A 19,671-nucleotide genomic window follows, 5' to 3' on the forward strand; every position below is an offset into this window, starting at 1 on the left:
GGTCATATAAGTGCAGAAGATTAGGTGTTACAAGAGAAACCAACAAAAATGAAGGAGGAGAGATCAGGACATTAGACGTTTAATAGGAAAGATTAAGAAGGAGCAAACTACACCAGAGCACCCGCCTACCACCCACCTTCTAAATCTAATGCTAATCTTGAGTCCAAACATTTAATATTTCATAACAGTAACAGACTTGGAACACCAATTGAACTTGCCATAATTTTTATTGAATAAATAACATAGTCGATGCAATATATGAAAATAATGTCTAACAATATAAATAACAGTGCATGATTGTATCACACACACAAATGTATGCAAATCTAATAGAATGTAACGAATACATAATCTGTTATAAATAAATAGATTGGTACCATGGTGCACATAAATAAAACAATTTACTTTTTAAAATATCTCAATAAATACGAATTCATTCTTTTATAATATCTTATAGGGTTTTGTCAAAATGTGAACAACTCCAGTCCATGACTACAATGATTTTGTTTTCCATTAGGTGTGTGGGGGAGGGGGGGGGGGGGGTTAGGGGCGCAGATTCGATCACTTTCAAAGTCCTTTATTTAGATACATGATGTATGATGATGCAAGTTCACATTTGCAATACTTCTGTCACAAAGATGTCAAGAAAGCACAATTTCCGATGCTAAAATGAATTGTGGAGCCCCAGTAAGATTAAAATGTGACCTAATGAGACATCAAGGCACAAAATAATCCCAAAAGAATCCATAAATCAAATACTCCAAGCCCATATCCCCCCTCCCCCAAAAGTGTTATGAATAATAAATGCTTTGCAAGCTTTACAGATGGCAGTCAAAGGTAGAATCAATAGAGCAATTATTGTGTCTGCATTGAGTATGCATCATTCTTCAGGGGAAAGAAACAGAACATTTTCTTACAATTCTCAGAGATTCATTGAGAAGTAGAAATAGAGAATTGTTTCAATGAAGTCATTTGTCAACAAAAAAAATCATTGACATACACAAGCAGCCTGCATCATGTCAATGTCATGAAACACGCCTTCCAAGTTTCAAGTCATGAAACTCTACAGAGAAGAACACTGGAATACTTAATAAAGACGTCTGCATCACAAGCTTCCCTGGACAAACAGTCTCCAGTTTTCCCCCCGAGACACACGTGAACAAAGTTACAAATCCTTCATTTCAGCAAGTTTATTCTGTCCGGAGATCCTCGGAGTCCACTTGTGGTGATAACTTCATCAGCTTGCTCCACATCCCCACTGCTCACGCTGCTGTTGGGCTGGCTGCTGGTCAAAGCCGAGTCCATTGAACGACGAGAGCGAGCCAGAAGGCCTTTCCACCAGTCCCCGTAAGACATGGCCTGCCAGATAAGGGTTTAAGTTTAAGAACATTCAAAATGGTCTAAGATGGCTACACATTGTCAAGAAAAAAAGTTGTATTCAACATGTGGATGTCTTCCACAGTGCCATTATAATATCAAAAAACAAAAGGAGGCGTGGGGGTAGGAAATGGTCGTGGACAGGTGGACGTTAGAGCAGGTTTTACAGTATTTCATTGGCTCATCACTGTCCTGTTTTATGTTTGGTTCCTCACTGATTCATCATCACAGTTTCAATTTAGTTTCTCTTTTCTCTGAACCCCAATTCTTTTGACTTCATAAAACTGTTTCACAATATTTTTCTTACCCACCTAACCAATTAAATTGCTATTAATTGATGGGATAGGGTCTGCCCAAATGGAGAGATTTTGTGTTTTGTGTCCCAAATATATTCAGTTAATTCAGACAGATAGAGACAGTTATACAGCTTCATTATCACAGAATTCTCCCCCCTTTTTTAAAGACAGGACTAAAATACAAGCATCAAGTTACAGGTCTTGAAAAAAATGGCAAACTCTACACCATGTGCTGAGTCAGTGTCTGAGATATATGGGGAACATTCAAATATAATCTTTCGCCTTGAAAGGGGGCCGGGTGGGTCTTTGACTCCTGTAAGAAAAGTGTAAGACGGGGGAGGTGTCTTGAACCAATGAAGATTTTAATGTTATATTAGTACATGTATCTGGCCATTGCGAAAAAACAGGTCACTTACTAATTCCTAGAGTTTTTTCCATTAGACGAAAAACTATCAAAATAGGATCATATATTTTGATTTAATGACTAATTTAGTGACTAAATTGGCTCTTTTAGGTTTCGTACCAAAAGAGGACTCTGGCATAGCAGGAAAACCTCTTCCAGAGATTAAAAGTAAATGAGTCTGAAATTGACGATATCTAATTAGGAACAGTTCACAAATGATGTCAGTTAAAATTTGGCAAAAAATTACCCTACCCATTCCCTCTTCATCTTTCACAGGAATCCCCTCCCCAGTTGACGTCAACCAAATGTGCATGTACATTTAGACAGAACATGTACAGGGTGCATTTAACAGGCCGAGAAAATGTGGCCTATAATATTTTTTCTTCCTTTCTTTTTCCCCCCCCAACCTTTTAGAGTGAGCTTCATGGTTGACATCAACTTTGTAAGGACCCCCCTCCCCCCTGTCAACTATTGTCAACTTATACACTCACACCTCTGAGCTGATGTCATTTGTGAACGGTCTCTTATCTTCACCCAATACAAGAAGCTAGAAGCCTGACCTCCTGATCTATTTCCTCCTGGAAGCCCGGGTTGCTGAAGGAGATCTCCGGGACTAGCTCAGACTTATCGTTCTCCTTGCCTTTGCCCGTCTTCTGGTGCAGGTACTTGATGGTGCTGATGAAGCTTGCGTTATTTCTGGAGTTTCACAGAGATGACAATTTTAGTTCATTTTCTGTAAGCGCTTTACAGCACTTGCAACACAATAAAGTCATATTATAATTATAAGATTAGAGATGTTACAGGACAGTAACAAACACAAAAAGGAGGAGGAGAGATAAGGATGATAGAAGTTTGATAGGGAAAAAAAGAGCAAATCACGCTAGAGCATCCACCAACCATCCATTGACAATTTTAATTTGGTTCTCAGAATAATTCATTTATTACTCTTTTTAGTTTGTTCAATTTGAGTAAAAAGAAACCTATTGACATATTAGCTGCTATTTAGTGCAGGGAAAAAGAATACAGACAGATACAGCTGGAAACAAAAGATAAACTTACCACTAGTGCCCTCCAACCACCCACTCTGATTTACAGAGAAGCAAATCATCAGCATAGTAATTACTATTGTAGTGATTGGAGAAGAAACAACAAAATAAGTTGCAGGCTTTCTAACTTTTCTAAAAACTCCATCAGAAACACCCTACATATGTATCTATTTCCAGCGGGCTATATCTGAGAAGTAACTCATTTTGTCAACACACCTCACATTTTGAGATTTCTTAATGACTTGAGAAACAAAGTTACAAATGCAAGACAAGAGAAACTTACCTTTTGTATCTGAAGTAGCAGGCGAGTAAGGTTACCACTACAACCAGCACAACAAGTCCAAAGACTAGACCAATAATCCACAAATGGGAACTTTCATCTTCATTCTCTTTCTTCTCCTCTACTCTATGCTGGCAAATGTTCCCTCTGAACCCAGGTGGGCAGCTGAGAGTGGGAAAATGACATACAATATCAGAAAGGGGACCTCCAAATGAAGAATATAACTTAAAGAAATCATTTTTAGAAAAGACTCATTTCTCTTTTTAAAAAACAGTAGATATTTTGTATTGCTACCAACAGACACATCCAAGTTTTAAAAAAAACTATTGTTGAAATTTGTTGTTATTTTTTAATTAAAATAGAAATACTCAAAATCAATAACCACAAACGAAGTGTCAGTTAGGAATCTTTAAGTTTTCAACCTGCATGTATTAGGATAGTTATGTTTCAATCACAAATGCTTGTTAAATCTGACATGAAATTGAGTGATAGTTCTGCCTTGTGTGACGTATAGAGCCTTCTTGGGATTAGGCAATATGTAAATTTCCATTTACATTGTCTTGTTTTAAAAAGCAAAGACATACCTGCATAGAGATGTTCCAGTCACACGGATGCAAGTCCCACCATTGAGACACTGTAGCAAGCAGCTTGTAGAAGGCGTGAATTTTAACACAGTTGATGGGACCTGGGCCTTATCCATGGTTACATTGTTTACTCTTGGCCCTTCAGTAAGTGTCACCAAAAAAAAATTACATTACACAGATATCCGGGTTTTTTTAGTAAGAGTTTTACGGCACTTGCATCACAATAAGGTCATATAAATGCTGAAGATTAGAGGTGTTACAAGAGAGTAACAAACATAAAAAGAAGAAGGGGAGATAAGGACAACAGAATATGTTTCATAGGAAAGAAGAAGCAAACCACACCAGAGCACCTGCCAACCACCCACACAGATATCCTGTGATTGTAGTTACAAGAGTTTTGCTTGTTTTAGTAAGCGTTTTACAGCACTTGCAACACATTTTTGTGTGCGACAGCAATGAGCCTAACGATTACAATACAGATGCCGGGTTTTTTTATAGATTGAGTAGGTGTTTTACGGCAGTATCGACTTAAACACAGATGCTGGTAGATATTCCGTGACCGTGAAATCTATAAAAGCATTTTACAATGATATTTCAAGGCATTTTAGACAAGAAATTTAAAGATGGATGGAAGAAAAACAGGTAAAGAACACGAGACATCCAACAAAGATGACATATCTACCAAAATTTAAGGCATTCCACTAAGGCAGTACTCAAGAAAGTACAAGTGTCAAATTCAAAGCCCCTAGGCCGCACCTGACACGGCAAACATCTGGCTTGTACGAGAATTTTAGGTAGTCAACCCTGAGAATCTCCACAACACAGCACCTTACTTCAAACATAAACTTGCTGCCAAGAAAAGATGCTAACCATCCATCGCTAACCAACTGGCATAAGAGCAAAAATCGGTAAACCTTGATTTGGTATTTTAACTTTTTTGTTTTAACTCATATTGCTTACAGTAGGTACAGTTTTCCACTACTCAAAGAGTGTTTATTCAGTTTGGCCCACAACGTTAAGTGTAATTTCACCATACTATCATCTGCTGTGCCATACATAACTTCTGAGGCTTACCAAACCTTACATTGGGCATTTTAGAAAGCCAGGGATAAGTACAATTTATCATGGGGAAAGCAATCATAATTCAAATCTCCATCTTCAGCTTCAATAGATTGACGACTGTAAAGCTTTTTTATTTCTAGATAACCATCTTCTCCTGACCTAAAAAAGAAAAAAAAAGTACCATACTAACCTCTCGTTTCCGTTCCCTCCCTCCCTATTCACCTACTTGTATACACCTCACATCTATTGCGTTCACACCGCCCCCTCTCCTTTTACAAATCTTCCATATATCCATTTACAACCCCCCTTCCCCCCCCCCCCTTTCCTTTCCTCCCCATCCATCTATAATAAACCTCCCTTCCTCCTAATCTGTTTAAAACTCGCCCTCTCCTTCCTTCCTTTCTACGTCAAATCATCTATAAAAGAACCCTCTCTATTTCAGGCCTTCTTTCTCTCTGTGACTTACCTTCACAGTTTGGATTTCCGTCTGTGGCATAGCCCTCTGGACACAAGCACTGTCCCTGCCCCGGGGTCATCACACACAGGTACATGCACGACTTGTTGGCACAAAGATTACCTTTAGAACCTAAAACAACATAAAGGGACATCACTGTATCTATAGTATAGTATAGTATAAGGTTTTACGGCGCTCGCAACTGCTAAGGTCATATGAGCGCGCGAAACACAAGTTGTTCACCTCTGCGAAAGTTCACTTCACGACTGGTAACTAATTTACTTTAAAATGCTAAAAAGTTAAAATATTCAAATTCGGTGTAAATACATTTGTGATCTAAAACAACTTTTAAGTAACAATAAAAATTTTAAATAATATCAAATTCACTCTACAACTCGCCATAAAGGCCAATGGCCTTTATAAAATTTAAAATTCTGCTGGGAACAACGACGGAGAAAATATCCTGCAATTTCTTGCATTTATAATATTTCTTTCGGATCTCTCCAAAGTCTAGACATTCTGTTAAAATGTGTCTAATGGTAAAATCTGTGTCGCATCCGACACAGAACGGCTTCTCCTCTCCCTGTAGGAGGTATTTGTGGGTCAGGGCCGTGTGTCCGATGCGCAATCGAGTAAAAATGACTTCGTCTCTTCTGGAGAGATCCGAAGGATTTCGCTGTTCTAGTCTGGGTTTAATTTCATATAATTTATTATTTTTCTGGTTTTCCCAGTGGCTCTCCCACAGACCATCACTGTATCTAACAGTCTCTCAGTAATTTTGTTTTAGTAAGAGGTTTACTGCACTTGCAACACAATTAGGTCATATATAATAAGTGCTGAAGATTAGGTGCTACAAGAGAACACAAAAAAGGAGTATGAGAGATAAGGACTTATAGATGGATAGAAAAGAAGGAGCAAACCACACACCAACTGTCCACTATCTTACAGTTTACAGCAAGTCAAAACAATACCGTTCAAACATTGCCTGGATAACACAACAACAATAGCAGTACTTTTTAATTAATGCTTTTGATTGGGTTGATTGATTTGATTGGGTTGATTGATTTGATTGAGTAGATGTTTTACGGCACTATCGACACAATTTTGGTCATTTTGGTTTAATTAATGGAAGAAGCCAACAACACAAAAATAGAAAGACGTGACGGCTTCAAATTTCCAGACAAGTGTTTTCAATTTTGAAAGGAAAATGAAAAGAATTGTACAATGTGAAACACAAAATAACTTAGAATTATAGCCTTACTAAAACTATACTCTTACTTGACTGAATAAAAAGAAGCACATCCAAGACAAAACAGGTAAAGAATCAGTGTATAAGGAAAAAGAGAGAAAGAAATGTAGGACCAAACAGTGGTGTCCTCCAACCACGCACTTAAGGGTAAATTCTTATAGAAGAGATTGTGTTGAATGGTTGAACTCTTAATAACGATTTAATTTATTGAAGAGGATTGACCGTCAAATTTGGCAAGGGTTTGACAGTGCAAAGGACATGGACAAATACATGTATTTCTTTTCTTCTATGAATCATAATGTAATTTTTTCTTCCCAAGAGCTCCCATAAGGTGGGTGAGTGTAATGACCAACAAGTTGGCATGAAAACAATCACACTTGGCTAGGAAACGATTCATGCCATAGAAACACAGCAGAGTGGAAGATACAACTGAGTATCTCCGTCTGTCTGCTGGAATGCTGCATATAACTCAGATCTGTTTGGCTATACAGGCAGGGTCAAAGTAGACCCTTCAAAAACAATTTTGCATTTTAAAAAACCCAAATGTTATCTAATTGCGTTCAAGTTTTGAGTTTGACTATGTTTCACAACACTATCTACATAATATTCATATGTTTGGTCTACGTTACTTGTCCGTCTCCTCACCCCATGGCTGCTTCAGCATATGGCTGACTTTGATCGGGCCAGGATGGCTCAGTTTTAAGAGCGTTTTTCGTTTCAGTTGAGGGTTGTAGGTGGCCACTGTCTTCACGTGGTTGCTCCCTTGGTCCGTGAGGTAAGCAAGTCCTTCAAAGACATCCATGGCAAATATCTTACTGGATAAGGAGTGAACGGCAATAAATCTGTAAGAAGAAAAGACCCTTTTGAGTCACCTGAGGAATCCCTTCATTGTACAGATGTTTCTGCAAGATTTCAGGTTGTTCAGCAAACTTTCATATCTCAAAAATAAATTTGTATACCAATTGAATAATCAGTAAATAAAAAAGAGCAGGGTGGAAGAGAGGAAGAGGGACACCTTCAGATTCACCCAATGCACAGTGGAAACCACGGGTGGCCTATCTGCCCCCAACCAAATTGTTGTCCAACTTCAGATGTGATGTACTACACCCAGAATTTTGAAACTTTTTTTCCAGTTTATCTGTGGTATTGGTTGCACACTCAAAAAGTACTTTGTCAAAATTCAGATTTAAAATGTTTTAATAAGGCAAGAAAAGATACATAATGAAGGTACAGTTTCTAAAAGAATGAAACAGTTTCTCTCTTCTCATCTGTAAAATAATGCTTTCTGGACAAAGATACTTTGAATAGCTTGCTGACAATATGCTTTTACATGAGTCACTGGACAAGCCTTTTTGGCATGAACAACTCATCTCCCTTAAAGCTATTGAAACAAGTAAACATCACAACACATACCTATCTGAGCCATCAATTTTACTTGTCTCAATTTCTCCGCTGTATCCATTGAGCCAGTAGAGGCGCTCCATTGCATGATCGATACAGAGAGAAAGTGGCCATTGTCCTATGGAGGACACAATGGTGCCTCTGTACATGCCTGACATCCAAGATCCTTCCACGCGATTGCCGGTGGGATGAGTGGCAAGCCAAAACATTAAACCCCTGACGAAATGTGGAAAGTGAAACATCTGTTCTAAACACAAGTAATTGTTTAGGAATATAATGCTTTATAGCACTATCAACAATTGAAATGTATGAAGGTTTCTGTGACTCAAGAGAGAAAAAAGTATGTTTCCATAAAACATCTGAAGATTCTTGCATTGACATTTGGTTTTTAAAACATGACATCCCGCTTTCCAGTAGTGAAACAAGAGACATCAGAGGCATAATAAGTATTTAAACACATTTTTACTAGCTTACAATAAAATAGGGGTACAGTTTTTTTCCAGGTAAAAACACTTTATCCAGACTACCTACTATATTTCATAGTAACAGCAAAGGAAACCTGCAGTAAGGTCCAAGCAAAGAGTACTTAGAGTAAATATCCTTGAATTATCGCTTTAGAAAAAGATAATCCGGGTTTGAGCGGATTTTAATGAAAAGGTTAAGAATAAAATAAAGACAAGAGATTGCTCAAGGAATTCAGAGCCAATATTGTCAATCAATATCCGTTTGTTTTTTTTGTTTGAGTAGGTATTATACGGCACTATCGACTCAGTTTTGGTCATAAGTATTTAAAACTAGACAATTATAGAAGAGGAAAACAGTTTCTACTGGACCTTCTACTGTAAATTTTCTACTTCTGCTGTGGCTATCCTCAAATCACCCCTATAAATCGTTACCTCAGAAGGGCAAAGTTCTATCTGCTCAGTTCCTAGTTGTGAGAAATTTAATGTCAAAAGACTTTGAACTTCACATCATGTCAAGCTTTTTCAAATGCACTTCTCTGAGTATCTTGATAATGACTCTGAATGATCTTACTTACGCATTTGATAGACCAGACAGAACATATTAGTTTCTGTCCTCATGGTCTTAGTAACTCAAAACAGCCAAAACAGCAGGAAAGATTGGGTCCTACCGCCCCATCAGTCTCACCAGCTGCCTTGCTAAGCTGATGGAGACCCTCGTCAAGAACCGCCTGATGTTCTTTCTGGAGAGTAACAACTTGCTGAGCAACAACCAATCGGGCTTCCGCAAGTTACGGTCTACTGAAGACCAAGTCCTGTGCCTAACACAACATATCTCCGATGGATTCCAGGCTCGTCCCAAAATGAAACGAACTGTGCTGGCCCTCGTGGACTTCTCGCGTGCCTTTGACAAGGTATGGCGCACGAGGTTAATGGAGAAGATGATTGAGAAATCTACTCCCAGCCGCATCACCCAATGGATAGGTTCGTTCCTCAGAGACAGATACGCTTGCGTCGAGCACGGCAACGCAACAAGCAGGCTTCGCCGTTTCGAGCAGGGAGTCCCCCAGGGCAGTGTCCTGTCCCCCACACTGTTCCTTGTCTTCATCGATGATATTGAAGCAGGCCTGCCTGAAACCGTGAAGACGGGACTCTATGCTGATGACTATACAATATACGCCACCAACGAAGACATAAATCAGGCTGAAAACAGTGTCCAAGCAGCCATAAACATACTTGAGCAGTGGGCAAAACAAAACAAGATGGAGATCAGTACGGAGAAAACAGAGTGCACCCTCTTCACCACCAGCACCCACGAGGCCAAGCGAAAACCAACACTCTCACTCAAAGGCGCCCCCATCACCTTCAACTCCAACCCCACCTTACTTGGGGTTACACTTGATCGTACTCTATCCTCCAACGCCCACATCCAAAACCTTGAGTTAAAACTGTCCAGCAGACTTCGACCATTGAAAGCCCTTACAGGCACCACCTGGGGTGCCTCCAGGGAATGCATAAAGCCTATATATTATGCTACTTGTCGGTCAGCTATCGACTATTGTGCCCCTGCCTACATGCCTCTTGCCAAACCCTCCAATCTGCAGAAACTGGAAAGAAAGCAGAATGAAGCAGCAAGAATCATCACAGGCTGCTCAAGGGATACTCGTGTGGACAGCCTCCTCATCGAAGCAGACATTTTACCACTAAGGCATAGAGCTGATGCCTTGACTGCCATCTCATTCGAGAAGTCCATGCGTCTGCCTACAACGAACCAACGCAAAGCCTCCGCAACAAAATCAGTGCCCACGCGGACAGGCAAGTCGAACTGGAGAAAGCATGCCCAGAACCTCGTAGCCGAAACTGAACTGGATACGTACCCACGTGAGGAGCTGGTTGTTTTACCCCCCACACAACCGTGGAAGGCTGCATCATACAACGTGACTTTTAGCACCGATCTTGTCGCCGACTGCAAACGTGCTAATGAACCAGCTGTCAGGAAAGCAGCAGCAGAGGCTACAATTCGTTCGCTCCCCCTGCCCGATGTAGAAGTCTGGACTGACGGTTCAGCTGAGCACGGTACTGAGTATGGAGGAAGTGGAATACTGATCAAGACCGGCGATACCGAACTCGACCAACGTGTACCTGCGGGCCGGTATTGTTCCAGCTACAGGGCCGAGCTTGTAGCTCTCGACACAGCGCTTGACATGCTTGTGGCACTACATACAGCAGGCAACCTTCCGAACAGTGCACGCATCCATGTATACACTGATTCTAGATCAGCAGTCATGCGCCTCTCATACGGCCCTACCAACCAATCGGAAAAGGTGGCCTGCTCAATCTGGCAACATCTGCACACCCTCTGTCAACGCTCTGAATGTTCCATCCACTTACAGTGGATTCCAGGCCACGCCGGACTGGCTGGGAACGAGGAAGTTGACAGCATCGCCAAAGAAGCAACAGCGCTTACCCAGATTGACACGCCAATCGATTTCTCGACAGCTAAAGCCGTCATCCACCGATCGACCCGCGCAAAGTGGAAAAGAGAGGCGAAACCCAAACTGCCGTTTGCCCAGCCGCCGTCATTCCAGCTTGAGGCCTCGCTCAGACGACAGGACCGCCGGCTTCTCTCCCAAATGAGAACTGGTGGAAAATCGCCCAAGCTGAGATCATATCTCCACAAAATTGCGCCAGCAGACAACCCAGATCCGTCCTGTCGAGCCTGCAAGGAGGAGGACGAAACTATGGACCATGTGTTCCTGAGGTGTCCCGCCAGCTATCGTGCTAGAACCCGTCTGCTGGGACATTTCAGTAACCCACTTTCAGCACTTTTTAAGGACCCCCGGGCGAGTGTTGAGTTCCTGCGTGCTGTCGGCATCGCTGACCGCTTATGAAGCCACAGCGCCAGAAGAGAGAGAGAGAGAGAGCCAAAATTGTGAGACAGGACCTTGTAATTCTGAGGTAACGAAATGTAAACTTGGATAGGGACTATTACTCTTGACAGGACAGTGGTAGAAGTGAAATGCTGTACTTATATCAAAGGTTCCACGAAATCAAGATACAAATATTCAATATAAAACAAGTTAAAAACTTCAGGACAGGAGAGTTGTTATGAAAAAGGAATAAATACCAGAACTATCCGATTTACCAAATACAAGATAAAAGGTGTGCATAATCCACTGTACTAGATAAATATTGGGACTTTGTGCCATTTTCCTCTCTCAACGTTATCCTATTAGAATATGGGAAGACAATATCAGTCAGAATATACAGTTCTCAACACTAGAGACACTGTGAAAACTTCATCCTGCATGCTCATATATTATTACCTTAATTGTGAGAGCTGGAAAACAAAATTCTTAAACAATACACCAATCACATCATCAAAATACTTTTTATCTTACTTGGCTGGGTGAAGAGCAATAGATCCAAGCTCGTAGTGACCTCCACTTATCAGTGTAGAACGGTAACCACGACCATCAAACACTGAGATTGTGTATAGACCGGATACTTCCTGTAACAAAGTTTTGAGTTAAGCCGATTGATTGATAGAGTAGGTGTTTCACAGTTCTGCTGACTGATTTTATTTTACTGAAAATAAGTGAACTGATATGAAATACAACTTTCGGAAAATGATTATTTAACTATGCACGGACAGAAAAGTAATACTAACAAGCGGGCATTCTTTAACCACCTACAGTCTTGTCTGTAATTGCAAAAAATAATTAATATTCAGTGTTTTACACTCCCATTTTATTAAAAAATTGTGATCTTTTAAAAGGCAGGCTTCTTTGATCCTGCCTGTTAGAGCCAACTCAGGCCGAGAGGGACACAGCACCCTAGCAAACCAACAGAGAAATTCTATAAAAATAACTTGGTCACTTGAGAATTGAACAAACTATTTCTTCCGCCAACAACAGTGAAGAGCCTGACCATCACACCCTGAACGGTTTCGCATCTATAATCCATAATATGAGCTAACCTGTGAAATGAATATATTGCCAGTCATCCAATTAATAGCCAGTCCTCTGACGTTACCAAGCTCAGCAGTGATCAGATGAGGGTCAGAACCTACAGATGCAGAGTACATAGCCATCCCGGAAGACTGATTGCTCTGAGAAAAAAATATGTACAGCATTTAATTTTAGAATATAATTTTTTTTTAAATAAGTAAAAACCTGGCCACAACTGATTTTTTTAAAAAGAACTCTGCGGTTCTTTTTGGATCATTTAAACATCAATTGGACTAATATAAAAAAACCCAGACTAAATCTTCCCTAATCAAAAAGATGGACAAACACTTTGTAAAAATTTGTAGTTTAATGTTAAATAACCACTGCCATAACTCATCCTCATTCTTTTAGGATTTATGTTTTGATCAGCTTAAAACTCCTCAAATAAATTATGCAACCATCTCTCCTAAAGTTACAATAAATGGAGGAGCTATCACCTACTGTCGTTTATATTGCTTTTCCCTGTATGTCTTCGAGTTCTACAAACATTTAATGTTGAAGTACCCAATAAGCATGACACATTACATGGGGATATCACAGAAAAATTGACGAGGCAACAGCGCCTCCCAACCACTATCCAACCATTACCAAACTTGAGGCATTTACAGTGAGTTTCGTTTCAGTAGAGGTTTTATTGCGCTCACAACTGCATAAGGTCATACGAGCGCCAGAAGATTAGAGGTGTTACAAAAGAATAACAAATATAAAAAAGAAGAAGGGGGAGATAAGGACGATAGATGTTTGATAGGAAAGAAGGAGCAAACCACTCCAGAGCACCCGCCAACCACCCGCATTTACAGCGAGCCCGCATAAAAACTCGAACAGTTTGCCAGGAACAGATAAGTATGATAATATTATGTAAAAGTAGAGCGGCACATGCCACACAAATAGGTTATAACAGGGCAACATATTAAGAGGTGTTACTTGAGAGAAACATGCAAAGAAAAGGAGGAATAACGACGACAGATGATTGATAGGGAAGAAAGAGCAAACCACACCAGAGCACCTGCCAACAAATCCACAATAATTCAGTAACACATAGCCAAAATTATAGTCAAAGACAAAAGATTCTGCACCTGATACTGCACCCACACAGTGTCCCTCTTGTGCAAATTAAGGTCCATATGAATAGTCATGGTTTCCAAGGGAAAAGCCAATGTCTCCCCTTTGCCTCCTGCCAAAACCCTCTTGATACCAGAGAAAGTGCCAACATAGAGGTTAGGGCGAGAGCCTGAGAAACAAAAGAGAAACCTTTTCATTTTTTCCTTTCAACACAAATCGGAGTTCATCATACATTTAAATTAATTAAAATTGTTTTTCAGTTGGAAAATGATTTATAGGAGTAGTATAATGCTGAAAAAAACTCAGTGTTTTTAATGTCAAAATATAAAAGCTTTAAAAAGTATCTTTTGGGAGAAATCATAACTTTTCTTAAAATCTAAAATTTTATCAACAAGTATTTCTGTTTGTCTTCTGGGGCGCTGAATTCCTTTCAGCTCCCCCCCCCCTCTTTTTCCTTTAGGAAATGTACCTGCTTTAAGGATTGTTTCTTGCTTTTTTCAACATTTAGAATCTGAATTTCAACCAAAATTTTCCAGCACATGCAACTGATACCACAGATTATGAAACAGCAAGAAATATTTTCAAAATTTTGGGCTTAATAAATCTGAACAGCTGGCCAATGATAATTATATTACAAAAACAAATGTGAGGCAGCATGGTGGAATCAGGCTCTCGTCAAAATAATCGAAGTGAAGAAACTTGCATTTTTCTGCAGGTTTGTGAGTTTTTGTTTTTCGGCTCAACACATTTCATGCCCATTAAAGAAATCATTTCTGTGTGGATTTTTCTGAAAAACGTTGATTTAAGGCACAAAAAATGTAAATTTTTAGTTACCACGGACTCTAAAGCTAAGGAAATAACTAATCTTTGGCGGCCAATTTCTCACTAATTTTACCTCTGAAAACAGGTGACCCCCATTTCACTCATTCGCAAATATCTCGACTTGTATTCAAGATAAATGGAAATTTTTTTCATACAAATAAAGACAAGTAAGCAAGCTTTAAGATGATACCAATAACTCTACATCCCCAAAAATTGATGAGGGCCTGATTCCACCACACTGCCTCACATTTAGAATCTGAATTTCAACAAAAGTTTTCCAGCACATGCAACTGATACCACAGATTATGAAACAGCAAGAAATATTTTCAAAATTTTGGGCTTAATACATCTGAACAGCTGGCCAAGGATAATTATATTACAAAAACAAAATATACTATAACTCTACTTACCAGAAGCTTTACATACACCATCGTTTCCTTTGATATACCCTTTGAGGCAGGTACACATGTGGTCCCCTTTTTGGTTAACACACATCTGGTTGCAGCCTCCGTTCATGATTTCACATTCATTCACATCTGGAAAATTAACCACAACGAACAATTGAGTAAGTGTTTTACGCCACTACCAACTCGTTTTTGTCAACAACATATATTTACTGTTATAGCGGCCATTCAGAGAGGTTAAAAACATAGCCCACATGATTTCTCTGGTTCGGCATTAGCAATATTGTTTCATTTCATTATCGCTGGATGCTTGAAAAAGGTGTAATAAATTATGAGAGTTCACTATGAAGCTCAATGTCAGATTTGGACTCTTAACCGTGACAAAAAGTCATTTGCAGAGGGTCAGTGTAAAAACAAATAAAGTTTGTCCTGCACAGATGAGAATCATCATACCATCACCTAAAAAAATTGAAACAACCACCCATCAACCACTCACAAAAACATTGGCTGAGGCTACATTATTGTTCAGTTGGATTCTTTGTTTTTGTAAAGGATTTTACGGCGCTCGCAACTGCATAAGGTCATATGAGCACGCGGGACACATCTAATATTTTCAGTTGGTAGGAAATTTTGAATTTTGCCCGGGTGGCAGCCGAAGCCTACTCTTATCGATTTTAGACCACCAAGGGATCTTTAACGTGCGCAACTTGCACACGGGCCCTCCGAGATTTTTCGCTCTTGTCCGAGAAGGCTAGGTGTAGATCTTTCCTATCAGAAGATTAGGGGTGTGGCAGAAAGACAGCAGTAAGGAGGAGCCAAAGAGTAGTAGTAGAAAGGCTGCAGAAAGAGTCAGGAGCCCAGAGGAGGGGGCAAAGGAGGTGAGGGGGTGGAGGCAGAAAGTGGAAATGAAAGCAGACAACAGAACATTGCTAGAGAACAGGAAAGGAGGTGAAAGGAGACAATTTTAGAGAAGAAAATTTTTCAGTACCCACCCGGATTCGAACCCGGGACCTTTTGAATGAGAGGCCAACACCTTAACCTCTAGGCCACGAGAGCCCCCCATTTGGATTCTGCCGTAATTTTTTTTAATGGAGTAAAGAGAAGCACACCGGCAGTATAATGACTCAATGCAAGAAAAAGCACAACAGGAACAAAAAAGGAAAGAACAGAAGTAGGACCTACCAGTGCCACCCTCCAACTACCCATTCTAACAGTTAAGCATAATAAAAACAGGAAAAAAAAGTAGAAAGGGCAGATCAGCTTGCCAAAACACGCACATAACAGGAGAAGAACGTAATATCATAATAAAGATTACTTGTGTGTGTGTGTGTATGGGGGGGGGTTGTTGGTGTTGGATTGTCAAAATTGTCCAAAAGAGCCACCCATTATTGAGGAAAAATGAGGGTGTCTTATACAAGGGGACGTCTTGGACAGAGTCATCCTAATATAGAAAAATGGTTGGGGGGGGAGCGCTCATTTGTACAGGTGACTGTCTCGGACACGTTGCCGTTAAGAGCGGGTTCAACTGTATATGATTTACCGCACCATCGACACAGTTTAAGATAAACCAACAGTAGCCGCTCCACTGACCATCACACATGAGAGTATCCACAAGGCGGAATCCCTTGACACAAGAGCATGTTGGCCCGTCCTTGGTATCACGACACATCTGACTGCAGGCGTAGTCTTTACATGTTGCTGGGAACCACAGGTTTGTGAGAAGACATGGCAGACGTTATTCACTTTTGTGAAAAGAAAGATTGCAGAGATTATTCACTTTCGTCAGAAGAGAGATTACAAGAGATTATGTGAGAAGAGAGATTATGTGAAAAGAGATTACTGAGATTATTATTAACTTTGTGAGAACAGATGTTTTATAAGAGATTATTCACTTTTGTGAACAGAGAAATAACAGATTATTCACAACAGAAAATTTGTTGCATGACCTGCATAAAGATGGTGAGAAGAGTCAAAACTACGAGGATCATCCCTTTTTCAAAGGCTGAGCAGTTCGTTCCAAAGGTTGAGCTTGGAGCTCAGTGGTCAGAATAAGGCAGAGAGATAAAGGAAGAAATTTAGAGTCTTAAGTATGGTTGAAATTGTCCAAGATGGCTATCCATTGTCGAGGAGAAAAGCCGTTATCTTAGACAAGTGAACATTTACGACAGTGTCATGATAAAGACAGACCTGCCACCTGTGAAATAGGGTGTGTGTGTGTGTGTCATGGGCATGTGTTTTATCATTATTCTTAATATCCTGAAGTATCACGTTAAGTACTTCTAGTCCAAGTTTCACCAACCATTCAGCTATTGCATAGAGTATTTATTTCAGGGCAATGGCTCCGTTTGTTGTATATGAGATAGGTTTAATGTTCCTAGTCAAGTTGGTGACTAGGGTTGCCAGCGGTAATGAGCACATACTATGGGCCTGACGACAGAAGTCATCGATGGTACTAAAAGTGATATAGGTTTATTATTCTATAATACGAGGAAAAAAGAAGAGGGAAAGAGGGAAGAAGGCGGAAGTTGAGTCCAAAGTAAATGTCAAAAGTACATTTGATTATAGATTTATTATTCCATTAACTATCAATGCAGCATTTGTCACTTCTGTGCTGTTTCTCTATTCGTCGCCATGACAACATGTTTTAAAAAAGGAGATGAAATCAGTGTCCACAAACCATCATCACTCAAGTATGAACATATATGTCAATATCTATCACTCGTATTTAAAAAAAATTACAACACACACATATAACATAAATACATATATATAACAAAATATACATGGTATGTATGTCATTTAAAACTATTCTCGTCTTACATACACTTTCAATGAGAACTATTCACTACATAAATACAAAGGTCAAGGCAGTAAAGAGCCCTTACTTTTGCAGATGTGCTCGTCAGAGCCGTCGTAACAGTCTACACGGCCGTCACACATGAGGTCTCCATCCACGCATTCACCACTCCCACACTGGAAACCATCAGCACAGTTGTCCACCGGAGCCTCTGTGAGAAAGATACACACACAAAGCAGTCAGTGTTGACTTACTCAGTGTTGACTTAAAATTAAGTTTTGAGCTTGAGTAGAGAGAAGCACATCCAAGCAACAACAGTCACTCAATGCACGGAAAAAGCAAAACAAATAGAAAAAAACCAGAGGGGAAAAAAAAGAAGTAGGACCTACCAGTTGCGTTCTTCAACCACCCGCATTTAGAATAAATAAAGATCACAAACTGAGCGAATTAGCGATACGTCTTGTACATGTATTGTTTTCAGATATAATTTGAACTACACACACACTATATGCTACTTACGTTTCAAACACAGAGCACACTTATCCCAGGAAAGCATTAAAGAGAGGAAATACTTCCAAGAACAAGAGAAACCTTAATTATTTCTGTTCATATACTGTACATTGTTGAAGAGGAGAGCTTAGAACAAAGAGCGGTACGTAAAAAAATAGTATAACCTGTTACAAAATCAGATAAAAACACCACCAAAAACATATACATATGCCAAAAAAAACAAAGAAGAATCCATCCTCATGTCCTTGTCAATTACCACAACACTCGCCCTTGTAATCTCCATTTATAAAGGTAAATCCTACGGGGGGGGGAAAAAAATGTAATTTTGTATGAAACTCCCAAAACCTTAATATTTGATGAGGATTTCATTCACAAAACAAACTCAAATTACTTGTGTGATCAATAACTCTCATAGAATAAACAAGTCTATTTTCCTTACTGAAAAAAATATAAGAAAAGAGTTGTAGTTTGAAGTGCATCAGATCAACAATTGCCACAGCCACATTTTGCCAGAGTGGTACAAAAGAAATGAAGAAAAAGAACAGAAAGAATAGACAAAAAACCACAGATCATCCATCAACCGGCCATACGAGAAGACAAGTAACCTGTAGGTGGAGGTGGACAGGTCAGTGGATCTTCGTCTGACCCGTCAGAACAATCCTCCACCTGGTCACACCGTTTGGCTCCTGGGATGCACTCCCTGTCCGCACACTGGAACTCAGAACTTTCACAGGACACTGAAAATGAAAATGAGTCTGAGTATGAGTATGAGTCACCGGCTCAGATAATGAAATTACGTGTAAAAAAAAAAAAGGTTCCTAAATGTTTGGGAAAACAATGACATGGATAATAAAAATACATTTTTCTACATCCAAAAGTAAAAGTAATACTTCGCAATGGCCCTCAACAAAAATGGCGCTACAGACACAAACAGGTCATCTATGTAGCATAACAAGCACAGGGTTTGTCAAGATTCAGCAGCCAGAAAAAAAAATATTTAACGCCCTTTTCAACACTAACGTCACCATATTTAAGAGGCAAGATCTCAGAATTCACACCATTTCCAATAAGACTTAGCCAAATTGGTGGATAGACTTAATAGGATAGTTACTGGCGCATGTCTGTGGAGACTCATCCTCATGGGCAGGACAGTCGGGGTGGTCGTCACAAACTGCACTTTCACTCAGGCATTCTCCGCCATAGCAAGTGAAGGAACACTCACTTGTCTGCACTGTTGAAATCCCCAAAAGAAGTTTGACAAATAACACACACACACAAAAGATTGAAGCAATTCTTAAGCTATATTTTATGGCACAACTGAAAAAAATTTAACAGAATAAGCACCACAGTTTCCTAAAAATCAACCTTATTACTGGTAATCAATAATAAGTTCTTCAACCTGAAGTGCAACTGGATCTTGTCAGTTTGATAGTGTTTGAGCGCGTGAAATCCG

General features: G+C 39.7%; 1 protein-coding gene across 1 annotated transcript in view; it reads right to left on the bottom strand.

The window, feature by feature from the left end:
- Window positions 1-208: 208 nt before the first annotated feature.
- The window catches only part of LOC101845064 (low-density lipoprotein receptor-related protein 2), a 44,877-nt gene continuing 25,414 nt past the window's right edge, over window positions 209-19,671 (bottom strand). The window contains exons 22-36 of the mRNA XM_005090923.2: window positions 19,330-19,449; window positions 18,824-18,955; window positions 17,797-17,919; window positions 16,502-16,609; window positions 14,918-15,043; window positions 13,700-13,854; window positions 12,593-12,724; window positions 12,015-12,124; window positions 8,165-8,368; window positions 7,397-7,593; window positions 5,515-5,634; window positions 3,987-4,125; window positions 3,406-3,567; window positions 2,637-2,772; window positions 209-1,359 (exon numbers count right to left, since the gene is read on the bottom strand). Of these exons, the coding sequence (XP_005090980.2) occupies window positions 1,177-1,359; window positions 2,637-2,772; window positions 3,406-3,567; window positions 3,987-4,125; window positions 5,515-5,634; window positions 7,397-7,593; window positions 8,165-8,368; window positions 12,015-12,124; window positions 12,593-12,724; window positions 13,700-13,854; window positions 14,918-15,043; window positions 16,502-16,609; window positions 17,797-17,919; window positions 18,824-18,955; window positions 19,330-19,449 (2,147 nt within the window). The 3' untranslated portion in view covers window positions 209-1,176. The remainder of the gene's footprint in view (window positions 1,360-2,636; window positions 2,773-3,405; window positions 3,568-3,986; window positions 4,126-5,514; window positions 5,635-7,396; window positions 7,594-8,164; window positions 8,369-12,014; window positions 12,125-12,592; window positions 12,725-13,699; window positions 13,855-14,917; window positions 15,044-16,501; window positions 16,610-17,796; window positions 17,920-18,823; window positions 18,956-19,329; window positions 19,450-19,671) is intronic.

This window comes from Aplysia californica, unplaced genomic scaffold, assembly GCF_000002075.1.
Source record: "Aplysia californica isolate F4 #8 unplaced genomic scaffold, AplCal3.0 scaffold00023, whole genome shotgun sequence".
NCBI lineage: Eukaryota > Metazoa > Mollusca > Gastropoda > Aplysiida > Aplysiidae > Aplysia > Aplysia californica.